This window comes from Momordica charantia (assembly GCF_013281855.1).
Source record: "Momordica charantia cultivar OHB3-1 chromosome 3 unlocalized genomic scaffold, Mcharantia_2.0 BLBB01000003.1, whole genome shotgun sequence".
NCBI lineage: Eukaryota > Viridiplantae > Streptophyta > Magnoliopsida > Cucurbitales > Cucurbitaceae > Momordica > Momordica charantia.
In genome coordinates, this window is record NW_028275161.1 from 22,777,912 (window position 1) to 22,803,026 (window position 25,115).

At 37.9% G+C, this 25,115-nt stretch overlaps 5 protein-coding genes, 2 long non-coding RNA genes and 1 pseudogene across 11 annotated transcripts; 4 read left to right on the forward strand and 4 right to left on the reverse strand.

The window, feature by feature from the left end:
• Positions 1 to 23: 23 nt before the first annotated feature.
• LOC111008789 (LEAF RUST 10 DISEASE-RESISTANCE LOCUS RECEPTOR-LIKE PROTEIN KINASE-like 1.2) lies at positions 24 to 3,546 on the forward strand. Of its 2 annotated transcripts, none has more exons than XM_022281600.2 (4): positions 24 to 1,029; positions 2,035 to 2,070; positions 2,162 to 2,422; positions 2,519 to 3,546. In XM_022281600.2, the coding sequence occupies exons 1-4, from the start codon at positions 246 to 248 to the stop codon at positions 3,439 to 3,441; spliced, it is 2,004 nt and encodes a 667-aa protein (XP_022137292.2). In that variant the 5' UTR covers positions 24 to 245; the 3' UTR covers positions 3,442 to 3,546. The 2 variants fall into 2 exon arrangements, with proteins under 2 accessions (XP_022137292.2, XP_087978109.1); XM_088121983.1 differs by having other exon boundaries at positions 2,038 to 2,070.
• A 1,249-nt stretch (positions 3,547 to 4,795) lies between these two features.
• On the reverse strand, positions 4,796 to 8,067 carry LOC148212597 (uncharacterized). The gene is made up of 3 exons (XR_015789878.1): positions 7,928 to 8,067; positions 7,713 to 7,831; positions 4,796 to 7,380 (listed from the first exon to the last, which is right to left on the reverse strand). It is a non-coding gene; the product is annotated as an uncharacterized LOC148212597 (long non-coding RNA).
• Positions 5,656 to 7,318, forward strand: LOC148212598 (PR5-like receptor kinase pseudogene; annotated as a pseudogene). The gene is made up of 3 exons (XR_015789877.1): positions 5,656 to 5,788; positions 6,069 to 6,098; positions 6,193 to 7,318. The product of XR_015789877.1 is annotated as a PR5-like receptor kinase pseudogene (transcript).
• A 612-nt stretch (positions 8,068 to 8,679) lies between the features above and the next one.
• On the forward strand, positions 8,680 to 11,145 carry LOC111008666 (PR5-like receptor kinase). Of its 2 annotated transcripts, XM_022281418.2 has the most exons (4): positions 8,680 to 9,000; positions 9,238 to 9,459; positions 9,638 to 9,673; positions 9,820 to 11,145. In XM_022281418.2, exons 1-4 carry the CDS (start codon positions 8,688 to 8,690, stop codon positions 10,923 to 10,925), a joined length of 1,677 nt encoding a protein of 558 aa, XP_022137110.1. In that variant the 5' UTR covers positions 8,680 to 8,687; the 3' UTR covers positions 10,926 to 11,145. The 2 variants fall into 2 exon arrangements, with proteins under 2 accessions (XP_022137110.1, XP_022137109.1); XM_022281417.2 differs by having other exon boundaries at positions 8,680 to 9,459.
• Positions 9,604 to 10,470, reverse strand: LOC148212599 (uncharacterized). The gene is made up of 3 exons (XR_015789879.1): positions 10,330 to 10,470; positions 9,983 to 10,165; positions 9,604 to 9,871 (listed from the first exon to the last, which is right to left on the reverse strand). It is a non-coding gene; the product is annotated as an uncharacterized LOC148212599 (long non-coding RNA).
• A 185-nt stretch (positions 11,146 to 11,330) lies between the features above and the next one.
• LOC111008665 (LEAF RUST 10 DISEASE-RESISTANCE LOCUS RECEPTOR-LIKE PROTEIN KINASE-like 2.4) lies at positions 11,331 to 14,160 on the forward strand. The gene is made up of 3 exons (XM_022281416.2): positions 11,331 to 12,405; positions 12,678 to 12,719; positions 12,887 to 14,160. The coding sequence occupies exons 1-3, from the start codon at positions 11,595 to 11,597 to the stop codon at positions 13,969 to 13,971; spliced, it is 1,938 nt and encodes a 645-aa protein (XP_022137108.1). The 5' UTR covers positions 11,331 to 11,594; the 3' UTR covers positions 13,972 to 14,160.
• A 686-nt stretch (positions 14,161 to 14,846) lies between these two features.
• Positions 14,847 to 18,772, reverse strand: LOC111009087 (protein SAR DEFICIENT 1). Of its 2 annotated transcripts, none has more exons than XM_088121984.1 (7): positions 18,542 to 18,772; positions 18,378 to 18,453; positions 17,737 to 18,283; positions 16,372 to 16,532; positions 16,084 to 16,278; positions 15,888 to 15,984; positions 14,847 to 15,389 (listed from the first exon to the last, which is right to left on the reverse strand). In XM_088121984.1, the coding sequence occupies exons 1-7, from the start codon at positions 18,622 to 18,624 to the stop codon at positions 15,232 to 15,234; spliced, it is 1,317 nt and encodes a 438-aa protein (XP_087978110.1). In that variant the 5' UTR covers positions 18,625 to 18,772; the 3' UTR covers positions 14,847 to 15,231. The 2 variants fall into 2 exon arrangements, with proteins under 2 accessions (XP_087978110.1, XP_022137727.1); XM_022282035.2 differs by lacking the exon at positions 14,847 to 15,389 and adding an exon at positions 15,559 to 15,787 and having other exon boundaries at positions 18,542 to 18,767.
• Positions 18,773 to 22,133: 3,361 nt separating this feature from the next.
• On the reverse strand, positions 22,134 to 24,490 carry LOC111009028 (glycosyltransferase BC10-like). Its single transcript, XM_022281937.2, has 2 exons — positions 23,813 to 24,490; positions 22,134 to 23,008 (listed from the first exon to the last, which is right to left on the reverse strand). The coding sequence occupies exons 1-2, from the start codon at positions 24,290 to 24,292 to the stop codon at positions 22,367 to 22,369; spliced, it is 1,122 nt and encodes a 373-aa protein (XP_022137629.1). The 5' UTR covers positions 24,293 to 24,490; the 3' UTR covers positions 22,134 to 22,366.
• Positions 24,491 to 25,115: the final 625 nt, after the last annotated feature.

Consider the following 25,115-nt stretch of genomic DNA (forward strand, 5'->3'; position numbering starts at 1 on the left):
GAAAGGGTTTTTCTTTTAGATCTCCATAATCCTTGACGAAAGTTCCAAGTCTCTCATATTTGACCAATTTGTTCCTTTGACTAAACAATTGACTAATTCAAACAATCTCCTCTTCTTCTGTTCATGTTTTTGTTCAGACTTTTCTTTGAAGACGACACTTCACAGTCAGTGAGACTTGAAAATTGATAGCCGGGATTATCTCCTTCTTTCTTTCTGATCGTTTCATTGTTCAGAAGCTCAAGAAAATGAAAACATCCCAAAGCACCACCATCAGTAACGTCTTCTTCATCGCGTTTCATCTTTCGCTATGTTTCACCGTAGACGCCATTGATGAATTTAAAGCCTGCGGTCACAGTTACAATTGCGGAGAATTGGTTAACATAGCCTATCCCTTCTGGGGGAATGAGAGGAAAGGGTTTTGCGGGAGGCGAGAATTCGAACTCAAATGCAAACACAATCGAACCACCACCATTCAAATCAATTCTCTGGAATACAACATTCTGAAAATCAACCAGTCGGATCACAGAATGACGATCGCAAGATCGGACCTATTCGATAATTTATGCCCTAAAAATCAAACCCAAACGGCGACTCTGGATCACCATCTGTTCGTGTATTCCTCGAACGATCAGAACATCTCCGTGCGGTACAATTGCTCGGCGCAAAAGGAAATTCCGGAGACGTACAAATTTAGTTGCGGTTCGGAAGAGGAGAAGAATGGGAGAGCGAATTATGCTTTCGAACCGTCGGCGGCGACTTGGAATCTGCTAATCGAGGAGTGTACGATGAACATCGATGTGAAGGTTACGATGGAAGGGTTGAAAGAAGGTTTGAAGAACAGAACGAGATTAGTGGAGAAGGCTGTGAGACGTGGGTTCGATGTGGAATACGGGAATTTGTATACTGTGGCGTGCAACGATTGCGAGAGAAATGGCGGCAATTGCGGAGGAAACGGAACGTACCCATTTTACTGCATTTGTAGAAGCGGAGAAATACATCCTTACTTCTGCGGAACAGCTCATGCTCTTGGTAATTCCTCGTTCTTCTTCTTCCATTTGCTTCAAAGTTATATATGAATTTTTATGCCACAAAATTCTCAAAAGCAATCTTATGAATCATTTCCGGTGGCCCACTTCCTAGTCTTCTGAATGACTTGTGACAAGAAACAACCCCCTAAATCTAATTCTAACATGGTCGGTTCACCTGAAATTTTCTTCAAAAACTTCTCTTCATTTTCCCACCTTTCTGTTTCTTCTTCTTCTATATTCTAAACTCAATCATTTTCTTCCATTTACGAATTTCAGGAGAACCCCTTTTCTTTTCATCGTCATCTTTACAGCTTTAACCTGCCAAACTGTGTCCTCAGACAAAAAGTTTGAAGCTTATGCTCCTAACTCTTCGGGATGGGTCCAAATATATGCTAGTCTTTCTGAATAGCTCGTTCACACAGCTCCTTCTGTGGATACCCAAGCTTCACCTGCAAAGATGAAAACCCAGTTATAAGAATTTCAGAAGATGATTATGACATCAAAGATATCTCCTACCAAAGCCATTCTTTTCTTCTTCTACAACTGCACCTCCCTTCCTCCCAATTATAGCTACCCAATTGATTGTTCGAGCAAAAGCAAACTCCATTCTTTTTCAGCTTTCCATGATTGCTTTTTGGAGCTTATGTACTTCTTTTCCGATTCTTGAGGTGCCCCTAAGTAATGGGCAGATGATTTTTCTGGGTTGTTGAGGAATATTTATTCTGATATCTTGAAGATGGTACCACTTCAAATTGGACTGCTCAAAAGCGTAGCAACTGTGACAGTGGTGGCCAGTGTGGATTCCAAAGCAACTAGTATGTGTGCTTTTATCCTGATCAACCTCATCTCGAAACCTGCAAAGAGACTTTTTAGAAAATCTTAATTCTGTTCTTGGTCTTGTGTTAAAGTTGCCTAGCCATAATGTTATGTGTTTTGACTGTTTTTTCTCATTCTTCTGGTAAAACAATCGTCTAACGATTTGCTTCCCAATTGCTTACCATGACAGAAGAGTCCAATGATAAATGGAAGAACACCGTCATCGGTAAATACTAGACCTCGATTTCATATTACATACATTATTATTACGTTTGGAAACTCAACAAACTTAACAAGAAAAATGAATGCCATGGCAGGTGTTGGTTGTGGTATTGGAGGCATAATTTTAATGGGTACAATTTCTCTCATCTTGCTGCGCTTGCAGAAGAACAAGCATGCCCATGCTTCTTCCTTTCCCCTTGGAAACAATTATTTTGATCCTCCATCGAAGGAACTTGAGAAAGGAGAAAACTACATGGTTGTACCTCTGTTCTCTTATGGCGAGCTTGAAGAAGCCACAGACAAATTCAATCCAGCCAAAGAACTTGGAGATGGTGGCTTTGGCACCGTCTACTATGGTGAAGATCAGTCCATATTTTTAGTTTTCTGACATAAGCATATGGATTAGAGTATGAAGTTCTAATTCATTTGTCTGTGCTTTGATATCTTCATAGGCAAACTTCGAGACGGTCGTGAAGTTGCGGTTAAACGATTGTTCGAAAACAACTACAGGAAAGTTGAACATTTCATGAATGAGGTGAAGATCCTCACTTGTTTGCACCACCAACATCTAGTAACCCTTTATGGATGCACCTCTAGACGCTCTCGTGAACTCCTACTCGTGTATGAGTTCATTCCGAACGGTACTCTAGCCGATCATCTTCATGGAAACCGAGCAAAATCCGGTGAGCTTCCATGGATTACAAGGTTGAAGATTGCCATAGAGACTGCAAGTGCTCTGGCTTATCTCCATGCTTCTAAGACCATCCACCGTGATGTTAAAACCACCAACATTCTTCTTGACAAGAACTTAAGTGTTAAAGTGGCCGATTTAGGATTGTCTTGCCTTTCTCCTACGCAAGCCACCCATGTTTCAACTGCTCCACAAGGAACTCCTGGCTACATCGATCCAGAGTATCAAGAATGTTATCAACTTACTAATAAAAGCGACGTCTTTAGTTTTGGGGTCGTATTGGTTGAGTTGATATCTTCAAAGCCAGCAGTTGATGTCACAAGGCACAGGCATGAGATTAACTTGTGGACAATGGCAATCAACAAGATCCAAAACAACGATCTACACAACTTTGTAGACCCATCTCTTCGATTTGAAACGGATCAAAGTGTGAGAGATATGATATATGCAGTTGCAGGGTTGGCATTTCAATGCCTGCAAAGTGTGAAAGACATGAGGCCGTCGATGTTGGAAGCTTTGGAAATTCTAAAGAATATAGAAAGTCGAAGTTGTGGCAGAAGGAAGACAGAAGAATTAGACATATTAAGCGAAGATGAGCTGAAGGTTGGTTCAGTGCCACAATCCCCGGATTCTGTTACTATGCCTTGGATTAGCAAATCCTCAACACCAAATGGTAGTGGGTAAGGCTTTTTGTTTGTGGTTTCATGGTAAGATAGAATACATGTTACCATGTTAAAACTTTAAAAATACTGTCTTGTCTTTTTTGTTATTCCAACCAATTTTTATTAACTCAATAAAATTTTTGGCGAGGGAGATAAAAATTTGAGAGAGAGAAATTTTCTAGAGAGACCAATTTAGATAGACAAATATTTTAGAACTATAGAAAAAATATGGAGAGAAAAATATCTCAAAGAAAAAAAAATTGAGTGTTAGAAGAAAAAATGAGATTTTGAAAAATAGAAGTTTTCAAAAACTATACTTTTTAATCTACTAAAGATTTCAAAAATGATTTTAATCTACTGATTTTAAAAAATAGAAAACAAAAATTTTGATTGGTTATCAAGTAAGCATATTTTTTAAAACTAAAAACTAAATACCCAAAACAAAAAACGAATGCTTATGAATCGGGCAAATTTCATCAATAATGTAATGTTTTAAAAAATTACAAAAATAGTGTAGCTTTTTAAGTAATTATATAAAAAATAGAAATTAAATATAAAAAAGAAAATCTAAAACTAAGGTATGCACACAAACTATTGACGAAAATAATGTACCGGCAGTTGAAGTAAAATATCGTATTAATTTGATGCGGTGTCATCCACGTGTGAAGGTTGGGTGAGTCAGACATTATACGCGATTCCAAGGTAAATCGCGTATATTGCACGCGATTTTCACGTAAATTGCGTACATTTGGGAAACAAAAAAAAAAATGGAACTCTCTCTGTTACGAGGGACACTTGAATGGCTACCGATTTTCCAACTCATCCTCAAGCCACCCTTTCCGATTATGTCGGTGGAATCGAAATGAGTTGGTTTCTGTAAAAAAAATTGATGACTGGAAGTGAAAGGTAACATAAATAGAGAAATCGAAGACTGGCTTCTCATTTCATCGTCCTGTTTCCAATTTTAACGAATATTTCCATCTCAATCTCAGTTCATCGAGTTGGGTTTTTGCTGTACAGTTTGATAATTCACAAAATTGATGGGGATTTGTGTTTGAACAGTTGAATTTTGGTGGGGTGGATCCATGATTAGGAACTAAAGAGCAAAGTTGGAAGGAGCAAAATCCCAATCGTACGATTTACGTGCCATTTTCCCATTACGCGATTTTTTTATTATTATCATCTCTTTAAAATCACGTGCCTTAATCGTGGAGCCACGTCCCCAAAATCGCGGGCACTCGACGCGATTTAGCCTAAATCGCATGAAATTTCTTGTGATTTATCTTAAATCGCATTCCTTGCCTGCGATTTACCTCCCTTATCTTCGGAATTAGTTTCGGACCTACTGAAATCTGTATTTTATTTTTAAAAATACATTATTTTTGAAAAAAATCCCTTATCAAACGGGTAGTTGATAGCTTGAATTCTACAATAAATGTTTGAGGGTTGAATTTTTGCCCTCCATGTGAAAACTTTTTTTAATTTATTGGAGTGTTTGCTCCAGTCAACTAAGCACGCATCCACTAACTCCCATGACTTTGCTTCAATACTGCTCTGTTCTCACGAATCCTTTACCATGTCTTCTTCTCCCATATTGCAAAACTCAGATTTCTCTTCACTGGAAATGAATTCCAGATCCTTCCCATTTCCTCTTTTACACCTTTCTTTAGCGTCCATGCTCCTCATTCTCCTCATCTCTCTTCCTGCTTCCTCTGCTTATGAAGAATGGTTCTTGAACTGCAAGGATTCGTTGAACTGCGAGAGTGTTGGTACCATCGAATTTCCTCTCTGGAGATACGACGGAACCGGAAGTTGCGGTCGTCCCGAGGCAATGAAGCTCAATTGCGAGGGAAGCCGCCGCACAACCACACAAATCTTTGGAGCAAAATTCGAACTCCTGGGTTTCACCACAAAAGATCAAATTCTTATGGTAGCTGAAATCGACTTTTCGGATCAATTTTGTTGGGGAGATCACAAAAACTCGTCCATTCCCATCTATGCGATCATTCCTGTATCTTATGAATGCAGCAACCCCACTTGTTTCGGAACTAAATTTAGCTACGTACCATTTGAAAACACGACCGCTAATGCTGATGCATATTGTAAGGTAAGTGCAGTAGTGCCAATTTCACCATCATTGCTGTTAACAGAACTTGCGGATTTGCAGAAGGTGGAGCAGAATATCAGAGCAGAGTTTTTGTATGAGCCAAAGGTTGACGCTCAAGTATGTAGAAGTTGCAGTGTTCCTGGGGGTGTTTGTGGTTATGATTTACTTCTGAATCAAACAAGATGCTACTGCTCATCTCCCTCTAATGGGTTTGAAGTCTGTTCTTCCTCACTGATTGCAGCATCTCCTCCATCCGGATCCGGTATGAATTCAAACTTTGAACTGTTTTTGTTTTCCCTCCGAGACCGCTGCAACAGTTCTATCTAGTTTCAATCAGTATTCAACTCTGTGACCTAAAGAAAAATTAGTGAAATTAAAACAAGTAATGAGAGAAAGCAAGAGATTAGTAAGAGAAAATGTGTATGAAAGAGAGTATGCGATCGTTCCTGTAAAGAGAAGAGTATGCGAACATAGAGATTTGCTTTTTTTTTTTCTTTAGAGGACTTTTATATGCTTGTCCTATTTCATTTTTTCTTTTTCAGGAAAGTTACTGAAGAAAATATTTATCATAGGTACTACAGACTTCTAGCTTTGCTAAAATTTCATAAGATTTCTACATTGAATTACTGTCTTGCTTATCATATAAATTGAAACCTCCTTCTTCAGTTGCAATTGCTTCAGGAAGCACCATTTTGATAATCTCCATCATCATCTTCATCTACTGCACAAGGAAGAGAACCTCAAACAAAGACGAAATTGAAGAAATTATAAAGACATATTCCACACAAACACCCAAGCGATATAGTTACTCAATGCTAAAGAAAATCACAGATTCCTTCAAGAACAAGCTTGGCCAAGGAGGATTCAGCACTGTCTACAAAGGAAAGTTACCAGACGGTCACGAAGTGGCCGTGAAACTTTTGAGTGAATCCAAAGAAAATGGCCAAGATTTTATGAATGAAGTTGTAAGCATCACCAGAACTTCCCACGTAAATATAGCCACTCTTTTGGGTTTCTGCTACGAGCGGAATAAAAGAGCTTTGATTTACGAGTATATGCCTAAAGGGTCACTGGATAAGTATATATTTCACAAAGGGCTGCAGAAAAATGATGCGGAGTTGGATTGGAGCACACTGTATGGCATTGTTATCGGCGTGGGCCGAGGCTAGAGTACCTGCATCGAGGCTGCAATACAAGGATTTTGCATTTTGACATAAAACCACACAACATTCTTTTAGACAATGAGTTCTGCCCCAAAATCTCAGACTTTGGGCTAGCCAAGCAATGCAGGGCCAAGGAGAGTCATGTGTCGATGACAGGCGTGAAGGGGACAGTAGGGTTCATGGCACCTGAAGTAATATTTAGAAACATTGGCAAGGTTTCTCACAAGTCGGATGTTTATAGCTTTGGAATGCTGGTTCTTGAAATGGTGGGAGAAAGAAAGAACCCGAATGAAGGAGTAGTGGGGGAGAGCAGTGAGAGTGTAGAGTACTTTCCTGATTGGATATACAAGGATCTTACACAATGTGAAACAGATGAAGGCTGTAGTTGGGGCAATACAGAGGAAGAAGAGGAAATGGCAAGAAAAATGATAATTGTGGGGTTGCATTGCATTCAGACATTGCCTGATGACAGGCCTTCGATGAGTGATGTGGTAGCGATGCTAGAAGGGAGTATTGATGGCTTACAGATTCCGCCAAAACCAACCTTGTTTGGACCTCCTCCTGCGGCTGCGCTGCCTCGACTTTCTTTTTCTGCTCCTTCTTCTTCTTCATCGACATCGTCTTTATGAAACTGGGATTAGCTTCCCTCTTCTTGCTTGTTCCTTGCTGTTTGGACATATTCCTTTTATGCCTGAACGCCGAGTGTTAGTTTAATACTCCAGAAGAAGCAGCATAACAACAACCAATTACCCCTGCTTGAACACTCCTAGATTTGACATCACTTTTCCTTTCAGTAAACACAATTGACTATTGAAACTTATATGATTTGATGGCAAGCAGGGAAGAATTTTGATTGAATTCAAGGTTGCAGTATTATTGTTTACAATTAACGAGACTTGGTTGACATTTCCTATTCCTTCTGGAGAACTGAGAGAAGGGAAACTATTGCGGGTTACCAGAATTCAAATTCAATTGCAAAAATAACCGAACCACCACAATTGAGATAACTTCATCGGATTATACCTTTTCGATAAATATTCTTCATTATTGATGCTGGATTCCGAATGAGGTGACGTGTTCGCGCGAGCTGGGCTGAGGAGCCTCACCGACCCAAGCTGGTACGTATATACCAGAACCTAACACTAGTGTGGTGGTTGGCCAAATCAACTCTGAAGTTTTAAGACTCAGATCGAAGAGTAGAGGTGACGAGCTAGAAGTTTAGTGAAGAGTTTGTGTACCTTTAGAAAAGGTTTGTTCGTAAGCCTTGATGGTCAGAGTTCATACTCACCAGCAAGAGGATGTTCCGCCAGCAACAAGAATTTCCTATGAGCAGAATTGTCCTTTTGTTGAATGTTGGCGGATATTATACCGAGCAAACTCTGCCCGAGGTGGATACCGAGCCAACCTGCTCTCGACACGAGGTTGCACCAAGTATTGCAACCTGGTCAGAGTTAGTATCTTTGAGATTCTAATGGAGAAATTTTTGTTTGAACAACTTAGCTGGAAACTATTTGAGCGAGAGGGACTACCACTTTAAAGCCATGTGATACAGTGAGTCCCCACTTCCTACCCCATATGACTTATTCATAACACATATCTTCCGTCAAAGCAAGTAATCAATTCATATATCAATTGGTTGCCTAAAGTCGTCGTCTCTCTCTTCTTCATTTTTTTAAAATTTTGCTCTGACCCTTACGTTGTTCAGAAGCTTACAAAGATTAAAGTTGACCCCACATGGAAATGTCTCCTTTATCTCCCTTTTCCATTTCTTTTTTTCTTTCTTTTTTTCTCTTGACCAAGTTAAGTTTTTGCGCCAGTCAACTAACTATGCATCCATTAACTTCCAGGTTTCCTTTCCTTCCCCCTCGACTTTTCTTCGACTCTGTGAGTCTGTTTCTCATTCCCAACAGCCAACACCCTAAACCATTTCAGTGATTCCTATATCATAACTTCTTCTTCTCCCAAATTATTTCAAAACCAGATTTCTGTTCCCTGAAAATGAACTCCAGATTGTTTCCATTTCGTCCTTTACACCTTTCTCTGGCTTTTATGCTCCTCATGCTGCTGAATTCTTCCCCTGCTTCCTCTGCTTTTTATGGAGAATGGTTCTTGAACTGCAATGATCCGTTGAAGTGCGAGAGTATTGGTACGCTGGAATTTCCTCTCTGGAGAAATAACCGAACAGGAACTTGTAGTTATCCTGAGACAATGAAGGTCAATTGCGATGGAAGCCGCGGCACAACCATAGAAATTTTGGGAGCGGAATACGAGCTCCTGAGTTTTAATACCAATGATCAAATTCTTATAATAGGTGAAATCGACTTTTCAGATGGATTTTGTTCGAAAAATATTTCAAGTTACATCTATGGGATCATACCTCTGTACTATTACTGCCAAATCCCAGACAAAAGTACTTGTTCTGTAACTCAATTTAGTTACATGCCATTTCAAAACATAACTGCTATTGCTGATGCATATTGTATGATGAGTGCAATAGTGCTAATTTCGCCAATGTGGTTAAATGAACTTGGTGGTCTGCAAAATGTAGCGCGGCGTATCAGAGAACAGTTTGATTCCGATCTGAAGGTTGATGCTCAAGCATGTAGAAGCTGCAGTGTTTCTGGTGGTATCTTTGGCTATGAGGACTCCATAAACTATAATCCTTTTTTTTTCAGTCAAGCAAAATGCTTCTGCAAATCTTCTTCTAATGGTTTTGAACTCTGTTCTTCCTCACGGGTTGCAGCACCAGCAACATCTCCATCCGGATCCGGTATGTATTCAAACTCTGCCCTCATGACCTGTTTTTGTTTTCCCTTCAAGATTATTGCTGCCATTAGTTCTATCTGGGTTTCATCCTAAGTGATCATTAGTCAACACTATGATCTATTTTCAACCAACAAATTCGTGAAATGAAAACAATTTATGCTACTTCATGTTTTCTTTTACAGGAAAGTCAAAATCGCTCAAGAAAATATTTATCATAGGTACGACAGACTTCTAGCTTTCGCTAAAAGTTCATTACCGACCTTTCCCTCTCTTCATTTCCATTTCACTGCTTTTTTTTTCCTTTAACCATTCACCAAGTTTCAACGTTGCATTATTGCTCTACTGATTGAAACCCCTTCTGCAGTTGCAATTTCTTCAGGAAGCATCATTCTGGTAATCTCCATCATCATCTTCACCTGCTACGCAAGAAAAAGCATCTCAAGCAAGGATGAAATCGACGAGATCATCAAAAGATACTCCATACACACCCCGAAGCGATACAGTTACTCAAAGCTGAAGAAAATTACATGCTCCTTCAAGAACAAGCTTGGACAAGGAGGATTTAGCACTGTCTACAAAGGAAAGTTATCAGATGGTCATGATGTGGCCGTGAAACTTTTGAATGACAAAGAGAACAGCCAAGACTTCATGAACGAAGTTATTAGCATCACCAGAACTTCGCACGTAAACATAGCCACGCTCTTGGGTTTCTGCTACGAGCGCAACAAAAGAGCTCTAATTTATGAGTATATGCCAAAAGGGTCATTAGAAAAGTATATATTTAACAAAAGGTTGCAAAAAAATGAGGTGGTGTTGGATTGGAACACGTTATACAGCATCATAATCGGTGTGGCTCGAGGGTTAGAGTACTTACATCGTGGCTGCAACACAAGGATTTTGCATTTTGACATAAAACCACACAACATTCTTCTGGACAAGAACTTCTGCCCCAAGATCTCAGACTTTGGACTTGCCAAGCAATGCAAGGCCAAAGAGAGTCACGTATCGATGACAGGTGTAAAGGGGACGGCAGGATTCATGGCACCGGAAGTGATATTTAAAAATTATGGGAAGGTTTCCCACAAGGCTGATGTTTATAGCTACGGAATGCTGGTAACTGAAATGGTGGGTGAAAGAAAGAATCGTCGGAATGAAGGAGTGGAGGAGAGCAGTGAAGAGTATTTTCCTGATTGGATATACAATGATCTAAAAGATGGAGGGCTGTGGTGGGGGAACACAGAGGAAGAAGAAGAAATGGCAAGAAAAATAATTATTGTGGGGTTGCATTGTATTCAGACATTGCCAGACGATAGGCCATCGATGAGTGATGTGGTGGCTATGTTGGAAGGGAGTGGTGATGGCTTACAAATTCCGCCCAAACCGACCTTGTTTGGACCTCCTACAACTTCAACTACGCTGCCCCATCCTTCTTCTTCTTTCTCTTATTCTTCATCAACCTCGTCTTTATGACTAATTTATACCAAATACCAATTAGCTTGCTTTCTTCCTTTTTTCTTTTCTATCTTGTAGTCGAATTGGATCCTTTCCCCTGTTTTTCTTTTTTATTCTGTGTTGAATATTTCATTTCCTACAAGTCTTAATTCATGTTGCCTTTGGTGGGAGGAAAGGAAGTCTCCTATTTTGCTGTAGAAAGTAGATTTTTGCAATTGAATTATCGTTTTTCTGATCATGTACACTAAAACTCGTTCTTCAGTCATTGCAATTGGTTCTAGAAGAAACATCACTGTGGAATAATTTCCATTACTACGCAGGATGAACGGGTTTTTACTTTTTACATCTCAATAATCCTTACGAAAGTTGAAGCTTGGAAAGTTCCACGTCGCTGCAGGTCTGGTCTCCCTGGTCAATGACTCAGATTCGAATATTGCTTTTCCTGAGCTAAACAATTGACTGATTCAAATTTACATGGTTTGATTTTGATGGGAGGAATTTTAATCTGTTTAAACAACTTACTTAGCTGGAGTGGTTGAGCGAGAGGGATTGCCATTGATCCATTTTATATCATTCCGTTGACCGAATCATTACACAGAAGCTCTGACTTCTATTTTGTTAATGTATCACTGTCGGCAAAGAATAGAAAATTGTTAGCTGATCATGTCTGTCTGCTAGCTCCTGAAAATGATCAGTGACTTGTTGTTCATCTCCTTGATGGCGTTTAATTTTTTGCCATGTTTCAGCGAAGACGCCCTCGATGAATTTAAAGCTTGCAGTGTGAGTTACAATTGCGGAGAATTGGTTAACATCACGTATCCATTTTGGGGAAATGAGAGGCCGGAATTGTGCGGGCGGCGAGAATTGGAGCTCAAATGCAAAAACAAGCGAACCACCACTATTGAAATCAATTCTGTGGAGTATAACGTTCTGGAAATAGAGCAGTCGTATAATGGAATGAGGATCGCAAGATCAGACGTGTCCGAGAGTGTATGCCCCAAAAATCAGATGAAAACTGGGAGTGGGATTCCGGAATTGGGATATCCGTTCGAAAATTTTTGGAACAGTGGGAATAATATCTCCCTGTGGTACAATTGCTCGGTGCAAAAGGGAATTTCGGAGAGTTACAGATTCTGGTGTGGGGGGGAAAAGGAGGGGAGAGTGAATTATGGGTTTGGACCAATGGATGCGAATTTGACACTAAATTTGGAAGGCCAAGTGTGTGAAATGAACATCAATGTTACGGCGGATAGCTTGACAGGGGAAGGTGGAAATAACAGGACGGCGGTGCTGGAGAACTCCGTGAGACAAGGGTTCTTTGTGAGTTACTTCCAGGAGAAGAAGTGGTATACGATTGCCTGCGAAGTATGCAATGACGACGGCGGAATTTGCGGAGGAAACGCGACGTACGCATTTTACTGCACTTGTGCAGGCGGAGATGCACATCCCTACCGCTGCTTACCTACTACTCCTCCTCCTCCTTCTCCTCCTCCTTCAAGTACGTCTCATTCTCCTTCTTCCATTGCATCAAATACCATTATTCATTACCTTTTCCATTGAATCTCAATCTAAACTACTCACACCCAAATACTGTCTCTTCATGTTGACCTCATTCTGATTTTGTGTTGTTAAGGAATCAATAACACTGATATATATAACTAGGTTTAAATATTGCATATATTTTAGCTACACATCACAAATCCATCCATGAAATCTCAAATCTATTCCTTCACAGCAACAAAACCAAATGCTTCATGTTTTCTTTTGCAGGAACGTCTTCCAGTTTGTCGAAGAAAAAATCATTAATCATAGGTACTACATGCTTCTTCCATCTTTTGCTAAAATTTCAGAACCGACCTTCCTCTCTCTTCATTTTCCTTTTACTACTGCTACTTATTTGATCCATTCAATCACCACATTTCTGCATAGCGTTATTGTTTTGCTGTGATCATGTAAATTGAAACCCTTAATTTCTTCAGTTGCAATTGCTACTGGATGCGTCATTTTGATGATCTCCATCATCATCTTCATCTACCACACATCTCAAACATCAAACAGAGACAACATTGAAGAAATTATAAAGACATATTCCACACGAACACCCAAGCGGTACAGTTACTCACAGCTAAAGAAAATCACAGACTCCTTCAACAACCAGCTTGGCCAGGGAGGATTTAGCACCGTCTACAAAGGAACTTTACCGGATGGACGCCAAGCGGCGGTGAAACTTTTGAACGAATCCAGAGATCAAACTGGTCAAGATTTTATGAATGAAGTTGTTAGCATCACCAGAACTTCGCATGTGAACGTAGTCACTCTCTTGGGTTTCTGCTACGAGCGCGACAAAAGAGCTCTGATTTATGAGTATATGCCAAAAGGGTCATTAGATAAGTACATATTTAACAAAGGGTTGCAGGAAAAAGATGTTGCGGTGTTGCACTGGAACACGCTTTATAGCATCATTATGGGGGTGGCTCGAGGGTTAGACTACTTGCATCGCGGCTGCAGCACAAGGATCGTGCATTTTGACATAAAACCACACAACATTCTTCTGGACGATGAGTTCTGCCCCAAGATCTCAGACTTTGGGCTTGCCAAGCAATGCAGGGCTACAGAGAGTTACGTGTCGGTGACGGGCATGAAGGGGACGGCAGGATTCATGGCGCCGGAAGTAATGTTTAGAAATGTTGGGAAGGTCTCCCACAAGTCTGATGTTTATAGTTATGGGATGTTGGTTCTTCAGATGGTGGGTGAAAGAAAGAGCCAAAATGAAGAGCAGTTTCCTGATTGGATATACAAGGATCTTGCAGAGAGTGAGAAAGATGGAGGGCGTGGCCTACGGTGGGGCAACACCGAGGAAGAAGAAGAAAAAGCAAGAAAATTGATTGGTGTGGGTCTGTGTTGCATTCAGTCGTTGCCGGAGGAGAGGCCGTCGATGAGTGATGTGGTGGCGATGTTGGAAGGCAGTGTTGATGGCTTACACATTCCACCAAAATCGGCCTTGTTTGGACCTCCAGCGGCTCAGACGTCAACGACCATTCTCACTGATTGCCCTTTTAACTGATTCAGTACTTGCACGTTGCAATTGCTTCAAGGAAGAAGCCTTTATTTCTACGGTGCTCTTTAGAAATCACTGCAATGACTGCCCTAATTTCTAAACACCATAGCTGCTAAGCCTCACAAGAATCGTGAGAACTGGTTGCCGATGATGCTCTATAAATCTTATTTGTCATTCTTCCTTTCTCTCTGCAAATGTTGGCGTTCACCTAAAAAAATATAGGTTTGCGCAAAACCTAAAACTCTAATATACCATTTGTTAGGGATAAGAAACCAACCACGCATCCACGTCTAAACTCTCGTGGTTTTGCACTTGGTATCATCCAAGAGGCCTCAGTTTTTGGGCTTAACAGTAACAGTCTTTTTCAAAGGCCTATTATGAAATATACCCCCTCCCCATTTTTATGTTTTGTAAACATTTGGTGACTATCACTGTTCATTTCAAATTACTATCCTACCCCTACGTAACATCTAGCCTTTTTTGGATACTTAAAAGATCCGACCTTTTATGTGCAAATGGTTGGTTGACGTCCAATTCCTTTTATCCCAATTCCAAACAACAAGAATTCTTAAATTTCTTATACATAGTTTCCAGCGTGAAAAAAGGTTTAATGTTGCTCCATTCCTAACCCCAACCTAAAACTATCATAAATCCAAAGGTATTATTATTGCATCATTATTTAATTTTATTTTCCTATGAACCTCTAGCAATTTTAATTTCATAACAATCAGCTATTAAAATTTAATCTTTTTAACCTCAAATCAAAATCATGATATTAGCACAAAGAAGAGAGAAAGAAAAGGATAAACAATGATATAATAGAAAAAATTAAATATTGCAATTTAACCCTTCATGGAATTACAGAGTATAAAAGATGGCGGTTGGTGGAAGAACAGAGTATCAAAAAATGGTGGTTGCTTTGAGTAATTGTACATCCAACTGTATTATTTATGACTAGTGACTGAGTACAAGTAAAATCTTATCCAAAATTGGACCATAAGACAGCTAATTCAGTAACTGATGATAGGCTTGCTTTTCTTAAAAACAAGTAAATGATAAAGGAAATAGTGCAAGTAAATAATTTAGCTTCCAAATAAAGCAACTCCCTAGCTCGAACGCCAATGAGAGAAGGATTCCGCTTAACTCCAAAAATATAGCCGTTGGAGGATGACCGCAAATCAAACAAAATAGAGCCGTTGGAAGTTGGAAGAAGGTGAAAAGAAGAGAAGCTGGTAACTAAGAGTAAAGAGTCTGCACAAATTGGTTTTAATTTACATTAATGTTACGCATATATTTTGATTTGAAATCCCGGCCGTTTCTCTGCAATATCCTATCGCGGTTATATATAGGAGATAAAAAGCAAGCGGAGAGTAAAAGGAGGCGCAGCAGTTTATGGTGGTTGTTGGTGCCACTAATACAAAGCTCTGCTGCATGACAGATACATAACTAATTAGAGGAAATAATATTATATATACGAGAGAGATCGTGGAGGGAGGGAGAGAAAGAGAAGAATTTGGCATTGCTTAAATTCGAAAATAAACACAAACGAAATTAAAATAAAAATGCGAGGACAGAAGAGTAGTAGTCCATAAATGGAGTGCGGAAATTGGTTGGCAATTTTATTTCCAAAATCCTTTGAAAGATTTAAGAAGCAGCTACCCATAATTACAGTGAAAATTGCCCTCAATATTATACTGATCCGAAGAATTGGAATCCCAATCTCGGCATTCAAGTAATTGCCCACTTATCAACTCGTAGCTACTTTCAAACGCTGATTTCTCCATTACATAATCACTTTCTTCATTCCCATATCCCTCGTTTCCTATATCAATCCAACACAACATACATAATATATCATTCATTCATTAATCCCTTTCAAATCAATAAAAATATTATAAACCAAATTTAGCCTAGCTATATACCTTGTTTTAGCAACAAGATCTCCCTGGAATTCGGTTCGAAATCTTGTAGCGCGTGCCAGTTGTCGTATGCTTCTCTCCTCAAACTCTTTATGTATTCCTATATGATATTATTATGTAAAAATGGAATATTATTAGTTGATGTAAGAAGAGAAAAAATGGTGCTAATAATGAATTAATTGATGAAAAAAATGGGGACCTCGGGAATATTGTGGAGGTCTCGAGATGAATAAACTTGTCCCCCCAGCACAGCTCGAACCACTCCACAAATGGCGTTCAAGAAAACTATGGAACTTGGTCCGCGAAACATGTACAGCTTGTTTCCCAATTCGCATGTCTTTGCATGTTTCACAGTTGCTTCCCACATCCTCTCCGACATTCCCACTCCCAAAATCTACACAACAAATTAAAAACCAATTAGCTTAGCTTGTTAATTAAAATTATAATGAGAGATATAAAAGAAGAGTGTATTAATTAAATTACCCACCGTTCTTAGCTTTTGTGGGTCGATCGTATAGAGCTTTAAGAAGGCTTGGACTGTCTTGATGTTGTGATTGCTTAGCTTTCTGTGGAACACTCCTTCTTTGCCAATCTTTTCTAGTCTCCATACTTCGTCGTTCAACATTGGTGGATAATGCTTTTTGTACACTTCAATCATCCAAAACCAAAATATCAAACAAATATGCAAATGAAGAGAAAACAGAGCATGCGTCCTATTTTGTTTTTTAAAACATATCTTTAAATCTATCATATTTATTTAACTCTCTTTTTCTTTTAACCACCATAACTTTAACTTTTAAATTTTATGTTAAAATATTGTCTGGGTACATGCATTTTTAGAATTACTTCTTTTAGTTTCCGTAATTTAAAAATTTTCATTTTAGTTATTGTACTTTAAAAAAATGATCATTTTAGTCTCTATTTGCAAAATTTTAACACAAATTTTACGCATAATGAAAACTATAATGTTTATATTTTAAGAATATATTGATTTTAGTATTGCGTTGAAATTGTGATAGAAAAAAATGAGATTAAGAATAAAATTAAGGCGCTTTTTAAAAATATAGGGACCAAGATGAACATTCTGAAAATACAGGATTAAAATGAACTAAAATTGAAAACACATGAACAAAATGAACCAAAATTGAAAGTACGGGTATAAACTAATATTTTAACCTGAATTTTATTCTAATATATAATAGTAATGGAAAATACTTTAATAAGTATACCATTAAGTTATTAAGTTTTTGACCGATTGGAAAAAAATAGAAATTTATCAAATAGAATTGAGTAAATATGTATGTATAAAAATATTATTATATTTTACTTTTTTATTAAAAAAGTTACAAAGGTGACTTTTAATTGACCTCATGCTTGTAATTAATATCATTTTTGTAAAATTTTAAACTCTATATATATATATATATATATATATATAATATTTTTTTTTGGGTACTACTTTTCTAACTCTCTATAAAAATGGAGAGAGGAAGTGATTTTTTCTCTTTTTCTTTCTTTAAATATATAGTGGTAAAAATTTTAGTGGTGGACAGACCCTACGTGGGAAACATTATTCTAATATTAAAAAGAAAATCTTTTTTTTTTTGGGGCATATGAGGCGGCTGTGTATGTTGAAGGTTGAATGGAAAAGGCCGAAATGGGTTTGTTGAATTTTGAAAGCGATGTTTGGTTTGAGAAATAACATTTCTAATTTTGTTTTAGGAAAAACCCTTCATTTTCTTATTGGCTTAAAAAACGAATATAGCTTCCTACCAAACGGGCAGATACCATAAAAATAGAATAAAATAAAAATAACTAATTTAATTATCTAAAAAAACATTAGAATACTCACATTCTCCACGGTGATCTTTGACCACAAATGGGTCGGTTATAGCCTCTCGGATCCGTATGCCCTTATCGCGGTCCGACCCGGAAACAATTCGGACTCCGAGCCTAAATTTCCTGCTCCGCATCCAGCTAGAGTTATCCGTGAACTCAATTTCTCCGATGGTTGCAGCGCCGTGGCGGAGGGTTATATTCATGTCGCCGTGAAGCAGCGGCCTCTTTCCAGACCTCTCCTTCACAATGCTAGCATTGAATTCCTCCGGCGTCCAGTATTCTCTATCACCGGCCGGAAAATCGCCGTCCAGAACCACAATTTCTATTTTGACCGACTGCCACATCGGCGACGCCGGATCTCCTCCGGCGTCCTCGAGCACGAGCCGAAGCGGCTGCCCTTCAACATCCGTAATTTTGCTTCCGGTAAAAATTTTAGAAGGCAATTTATTCAGGAAAACCAGCTGATAACTGGACGGCTCCAGAGCCTGAATCCTCAACGACGAAGCCCTCGTCAATGGCCGTGTATAACGATTTAAACATCTTTCAACTTCTTCATTCACCTGCACATGTCCGCCCAAAAATTACGCACAATCAAAACAAAAGCCCTAAATTAATTTTACAGAACTCCATTTATATATATAAATTTAGAAATACCACTCGTCTGAGCAACGGTTCCAATGCCTTTGACAAATTCCTGAGCGAATTCACCATCACAACTTCTCCGATTACCCTGCCAAAATTAGACACATAATTATTTTAACCAAATGAACAACAATCGGAGAAGAACTTATGAGAAAGCTCCATTGTGATACACATACGAAGCAAAAGTTTGGCGTGGACGCTTCTCAGGAGGCTGATCCGAGCACGACTCTGTTTCACAGAACAATCTCTTGGCCGCCATTTCTAAATTCTTTTAATAATCCAGAGAGGGCAATTTAGTTCAGCCATGGATCAGTATCCTTCAATTTATATAGTGCCGCCTACTTTAAAAAAGAAACGAATAAAAAAAAAGATTGAAGGAGACATGTTGTTGGGAAGTCCGCAATCCATGTGAAAGAGCAGATACGGAATTAAATTAATAAAATATTGAAGTAGTAATTTCTGAGAAAGTTCAAGGAAATTGCAATGGGGTTTCAAATGGAAGAAAGTTATATTTAATTTGGATGACTTGGCGTCAACTCCCGAAAGTCGACTCTCTCTCTCATCCAAGTCTTTGATAAAAAGCTTTGATTTTTGGTACAATAAACTATTTTCATTCTACCTTTGAATATTATAACTGCTACTCGATTCCATCCAATTCCTAAAGTTGATTCAATATTTTTTTATGACCTACTGATCTACTTAATCCGGTTTGTGTGTAAAGTTTGAAATGGAAGAAATTTCTAGGAACTTTCTTTGATTGAGGCAACAGTTACAAGAATCATTATGGGTTGAATATCTAGTCCTTTTCCCCTTTTTCTGATTATGGTTGTATACCTGTTTAACAAATAATTCCTAACTTAATTATAATATGCAAAGCATAATTTTTTAATAAATATTTTATTCCAGCGTGGTTTATAAAGTTTCATGCGTATCTTTTCTTTTCTAGGTATGTTGAATTCTACTTATAAGATCAACTCCTCTGTCTGGAAAAAAAAAAAAAAAACTTACGAATGTCAACTAATTTTATTGAACAATTTTTTTTTACCACAACACAACAAGTGAGGTGAGAGATCAAACTCATAACCAACATATTTGTCAATTATAACTGAGTTATGTTCGCTTTAACTATCATACAAAATTTGACTGACAATAAATTTGTATTACTAATATAGTCTAATAACATTTTGCGGTTTCTTTTTGCATGTCATCACCTTGATTTATTAGACCTTCTCCTCCGAGAAAAAATAGACTCCTCCGCTCGTATATACTTCTGCATAAACAACTATTTTTACCTATGTATTTCTTTATTGTATTATCTACTTCTTAAAATAATTTCTAAAAAAAATACATATACTTTTATTTTTTGAAATTCGACTAATAATTAAAATATATTTTTTAGAAAGTTAAAAAATATTATAAGAAAATAAACATATAACTTTTTTTAACAAAATCGCTATGAATGAATCTAAAAATTTGTAAATTGTCTGTTTTAGGGTATTTTGAATAAAATATATTTTAATCTTTTTTTCAATCTAAAATTTTTTTCTACAAATAATCGACATATGTTTTTAACCAATATTACAAGTTTTAATCTCCCACTCCCAATAATCCTACTAAAAAAATCGGTATTTTTCCACTCTGAGTGATAAAATAAGTATTGTCTTTGAGATATAAAAGGAATGGTTGCTGGGAAAATTTTCAATTTTATTGATTTTCCATTCAGTTGTCTGCCGTGCCAAGTTCTGTAATATAAAATTGATGGGTATTTTTTAAAAAATATTTATTCTGTGCACAATTTTTAACAAAATTTATTTATTTTTTTTTTTTTGACGTGGAAAAAATATTTAAAAATTTTATACTCAGTCTTTCTCCCCCATCCGTCTCTCCGAAATATGAAATAGAATTCACATCAAGAACAAGAACAAGAATGATCACGATTCACCAATACTTCCTCATTCTCATTTGGTGATCAAAGAGCCACTATGGTAAACAGAATTACCAAATATTAGTTACAAAACAACCAACCGTACTCCAACTAATTACAACGCAAAACACACTTAGTTTAACATTAACTCTGCCCATCTATTAATCATACTTAATGAGCTACCTTAATACTCCGCCGCTCTCAGATCCCCGTCGGCGGCCACCGTACTTGAAGAACGCGTGAACCGGAGCTGAACCACGAACGACTAGACTAGATCAGGTGGATGAACCAGATTTCATAACTTTTGATCTGACACCGCACCACGAACGCACCAGATCTGAAGTTTTGCACGCACGATCTGATCGAAGAAATGAAAAAAAAAAAAAAATACAGATCTGAGTGCTTGCGTTCGTATTTGAGAGAGAGACTATCGGGAAGAAGCAGATCTGCACACTCTATCTCCGGCGAGGCTTTGGCGGAGGCGGAAGAGGTTCGTTCCTCTGGGAGACAGAGAGGGAGAGAATGAGAGAGACAAGAGAGTGAAAAAAGATTTAAATACATTTTTCCAAAAAAGAAAAAATAAATACTTAAGGGCAGGAGGAACCCGTGCTGTCTGGACACGTGGCACAAGAAATTGACAGTATTTTATTTAGTAATTCTTGTTACTTTCTAACCAGATAGCTGGCACAATAAGAAGTTGAGCTTCCATTTTCTATATGGATTAACATTTAAAAAAAATTATAACGACTAAAATGTAATTTAATATAATTAAAAAAATGAGAAATTCAAAATTAGAATAAAGAAATTAGAAAATAATTTTAGACATAATTAAAAATAACTATCATAAAAATAATACAGATTTACCAAAAGAAAAAAAATAGATGTCCCAACCTTAGGTGTAAAAAAGGAATATGTGTAAATAATCCTAACCTTATGTGTCAATTTCTTCTATTTGCTCAATGTCCTTCAAGTGTGTGTCAAGTTGATCCATATCTATGTGCTTAATTCTCAATGTCCCTTGTGTCTATTTTCTACCAATTATTAGTGTCTAATTGTAACACTTATGTTATACAAATTGCCTATAAGTAGTGGCAATTTATAGTTCATTCGTGAGTGAAAAGTTTAGTGGATTTTGGTGGAAAATCTATATTGAATTTCTAAAGGAAATTTATGTTTCATTTTCTAAATTTATCTTTTCTATTTTCAATTTTAATTTCTAATTTTAGTTTTATATTTTATCAAATCTCATATTTTTTAATTATTCGTGATTCGTACTGGCTCATTTTACTTCATAGTTTTACAACAAAAACAACTATTTTAATGAGTTTAAAAGTCCAGGAAAGAATTAAGAAAAATGATTTACTCCGTCGGGTTTGTCTCGTTCGCCGTCCGGGACGACATTAAGAATCCTGTCGGCATTTAGACATTTGAGAGGCATAAAAAAGTTGAGCCGGACCTACACGTCGTAAGAAAGATTACGTCAGCGGATATACTACAAAATTTCCCGTACATTTGGAGCCTGCCACTGCCAGACAAAGTAAAGTGTGGGGTCCAATGCGGCTTCCGTATTTCCACACGCTGTTAGATGGACTGGATCAAATCAAGTTAAATCTTCCGAACCGTTTCATACGCGTTCAAACCGGACCGGCCACACAGCACTTTTTATTCTTTTCAAAAATAGTGTATATATTTAAAAATAAAAATAAAATCTTATATAGCCAACGTAATTATTTCTTTTCTAAACTTTTAAATTTAATTACTGAGAGTTTCGTAATAATTTCATTCTAATTCTCAATATTCTTTTTTATAAAAACTAAGTGTACTTCGCGGTATTAATCTATTGCTTTATGTATTGGAAATATATGAACATGGTTAATGAGTATAAATATTTAAATGAATTGAAAATAGAATGTGAACTTTGGGCCTCTTTTTTTTAATCTGAAATGAATCCTACCCTACAAAAAAAAACAGAAATTATTGAAAACATATACATATAGGGAATGAAGCTACGTAAAGACTAGTGTTAATAACTTAGAAAGAAATTGATCTACATTACCAAGTCAATGAAAAAGTCAAGTCAGGCAAAGAACATGACTGGAGGGGCAAGTTCCAGCAGCCGATCCAAAGCAGTTTCCAAGAACTTCCTCGCAAACAGATGGCAAATTCTACTTTTATTTCCATTGTAATCGCACGTGCTTCCGCTCCGGATCCTTTCCAAAAGCCCCACCGTGACGTTGCCGCTCTCGAACCCGGCCGGATGAGGGCCCTGTTTCGACCAGTCGGCCCAAGTCAGCGTCCGGTTCGAGTTCCTCCCCCCGAACCGGATGCTCGTTACCGTCGCCAAGTAGTGCTCGTCCGATATGCAGTTGGGGCGGCAGTGCTTTTCGAAGAGTGGGAAGTACTTCTGGTCCGCCACCACCTCCGTCGCCGTCCCTCGGTCCATTTCGAACCACTGGGACCCTTTCCGCCACTGGGCCTCTGTGATTGTGGGCTTCATGTTGGGCCTGTAGCGTCGGCGGCCCAACCGGCCTGGTAAGTCGAAGGACTCGACGAAGATTTGGGCCGAGCCCACAAGGTAGTTGTAGACTGTGGTGAAATTGAAGACGGGGATGCAGGTCTCGGAGAGGAGGACGAACCGTTGGTTGGAGAAGTCGAGCAGCGCGTTCGCCAACAGCCGCCGCTCCGCTTGCATCATGCTCGGCTGCCCCCATTCCACCTCCTGTCATTTTTTTTTAATTCTTTCCATTAACATCTAAATTAATCTTTGTTTATTTAAATAATTTACAAAATATAGGATTAAAAGATGTGTAGTAGCCAGAGAAGGAAATAAGTAAGAAGATTAAGAACATCTATCTACAAAAATTTTCAATCTAAATGAGTCATATGATGACTAAGGAGGAAATTTATAAACTTTGGGACTAAAATACAAATGAAATTAGATTTTAGGTGCTAAAACTATATTTTAATATATATTTTGAAGATTAAGATCATGTATTGAAGGTTGCTTTTTTTAATATATATATATATACATATTTGAAAAAATTTAGTATGGGAATAGGAAACTACCCAACAAAAAATTTCAATCAAAATAATACCAACGGTATTAATTTATTTTTTCTTTAAAGAATTGAATTCAGTTTATATTTAATTAAATTTTTGTTATAAGTACTCCAGCAGAAATGGAGGCATGGTTTGTGGCAGATCTTGTAATTAATCCACCTTAAAAGCATTATATTGGAAAAACTGAATTACATGTTTTTTTTTAAATGGTTTAACCATTCGAACTTATGAATTCTCCCTCAATTATAGTTGAACTAACCTCGACGAATTACACGTTACATCATAATGTTTTTATTTTTCTACGAATTATACTGCTACACTATTCATAAGAGTGATTTAAAACTTTCTTGATTTTAATTTGTAAAACTTTTGATGCCAACCCATATCCAAAATAATATATATCTTTCCATATCCAAAAAAATTTCTTAAAAATGACGGAAGTTTTGACAGTAAGTAAACTGACCTTACTAGGAATTGTACGGCCATAAAAGACGGAAGTTGTGGGGTGAGTTCCATTGAAGGAAGGATCAGAATGGACATAAATGGAGTACAATCCCTGATTTCCATGGAAGAATCGCTCCCAAAGAGGAGCCAACGGCAGCGGCCCTCTGCTCAGAAACATAAACGCCACCTTCGCCGTCGTCTTCACCGGAAATTTTGTGATCCGGGGAACCACCGAAGCCCTCCACAGCAACTCCTGGTCGCTCATCTCGTGGGCCACGCGCTCCGGGCTCCAAAATTCCCTCAACCCCATCACCGGCGCCGGCGGAGGAGCTGGTGGCGACAGCTGGATGTTGAGCTGGAAGGCGGAGGAGAAACGCGTGACGTAAAAATTAAAGGTGATCCCTAGGGCTAAGCCTATGCCGAAGACGAGAAAGTGAGATACAACAGTGGTGAGGTGGAGTTGAACGGCGTGGAAGAGCTTCGCCGTGGACTCCGCCATATGCGGCTGCTGCTTAATTAATTAAGCCTGAGCGTGGACAAAGGCAAATATCATTTTATTCATAGTCTTGGATATTAATTTTTCTGTAGTTGGGTTATAATCTCACACTTTTAATGGGGGAGGCCGAAGAGAAGAAAAAGAAGGTTGCTGACCACTAACTAGCTCTAAGCTTGTATAATTTGGTACATGTTTATTCAATAAAACAACATATATATTATTATTTATTTTATTGTCGAATATTAACTACAACTACAACCCAAATGATAATAATAGCGCTATTAATTAATTGATCCATCATGATTTTTGGTATACATATTCGAGGCTACTACCTAGCACGTACTCGAAGAAAATCTTAAAGGTGTCCATGATATCTTAACTTTTGTCTTAGGAAGATATGTTGAATTTTAAGGATAAATATGGATGAGTTATGCTAGGGCTGAAATAACGCTCAAACCTATCAGCAAACCATAGAAAAATCTAATAAATCGGAATAAGTCATCTAAGGCTCTTGGACACGACACATGAAGTTTGTAGGTAGGGTCGTCATACACCATAGATGCCCCAAGCAGTCAAGCTGACCCTATGGGTCGAGTCCCTTAGACCCTCATCTATGAGACAAGTCCACTCGGTTAACCTCGTTCTCTTGATTTTTTTTAAGGCCTATCGAACCCTCGAGTCTAGTTCCTCAAATTTTAGAGAATAGAAAAGGAAAGATATATTAGTTTTTCTTCTCTATTAATAGAAAGAAAGTCACGTAATCAGTATGTTGGACTAGCACCAAATCAGTATGTATTCCTTTTTGTCTTTTGCAAATTTCGTCAAA

Coding starts and splice junctions, on each gene's coding strand:
- LOC111008789 (XM_022281600.2), top strand. CDS start 246: ATGAAAACATCCCAAAGCACCACCATCAGTAACGTCTTCTTCATCGCG. Junction 2,071..2,161: donor ATGGAAGAACACCGTCATCG/GTAAATACTAGA, acceptor ATGCCATGGCAG/GTGTTGGTTGTGGTATTGGA. Junction 2,423..2,518: donor CTTTGGCACCGTCTACTATG/GTGAAGATCAGT, acceptor ATATCTTCATAG/GCAAACTTCGAGACGGTCGT.
- LOC111008666 (XM_022281417.2), top strand. CDS start 8,688: ATGAACTCCAGATTGTTTCCATTTCGTCCTTTACACCTTTCTCTGGCT. Junction 9,460..9,637: donor AACATCTCCATCCGGATCCG/GTATGTATTCAA, acceptor TTTCTTTTACAG/GAAAGTCAAAATCGCTCAAG. Junction 9,674..9,819: donor CAAGAAAATATTTATCATAG/GTACGACAGACT, acceptor CCCCTTCTGCAG/TTGCAATTTCTTCAGGAAGC.
- LOC111008665 (XM_022281416.2), top strand. CDS start 11,595: ATGATCAGTGACTTGTTGTTCATCTCCTTGATGGCGTTTAATTTTTTG. Junction 12,406..12,677: donor TCCTTCTCCTCCTCCTTCAA/GTACGTCTCATT, acceptor TTTCTTTTGCAG/GAACGTCTTCCAGTTTGTCG. Junction 12,720..12,886: donor GAAAAAATCATTAATCATAG/GTACTACATGCT, acceptor TAATTTCTTCAG/TTGCAATTGCTACTGGATGC.
- LOC111009087 (XM_022282035.2), bottom strand. CDS start 18,624: ATGGCGGCCAAGAGATTGTTCTGTGAAACAGAGTCGTGCTCGGATCAG. Junction 18,454..18,541: donor CCACGCCAAACTTTTGCTTC/GTATGTGTATCA, acceptor TAATTTTGGCAG/GGTAATCGGAGAAGTTGTGA. Junction 18,284..18,377: donor AACCGTTGCTCAGACGAGTG/GTATTTCTAAAT, acceptor GGACATGTGCAG/GTGAATGAAGAAGTTGAAAG.
- LOC111009028 (XM_022281937.2), bottom strand. CDS start 24,292: ATGGCGGAGTCCACGGCGAAGCTCTTCCACGCCGTTCAACTCCACCTC. Junction 23,009..23,812: donor GCCGTACAATTCCTAGTAAG/GTCAGTTTACTT, acceptor AAAAAATGACAG/GAGGTGGAATGGGGGCAGCC.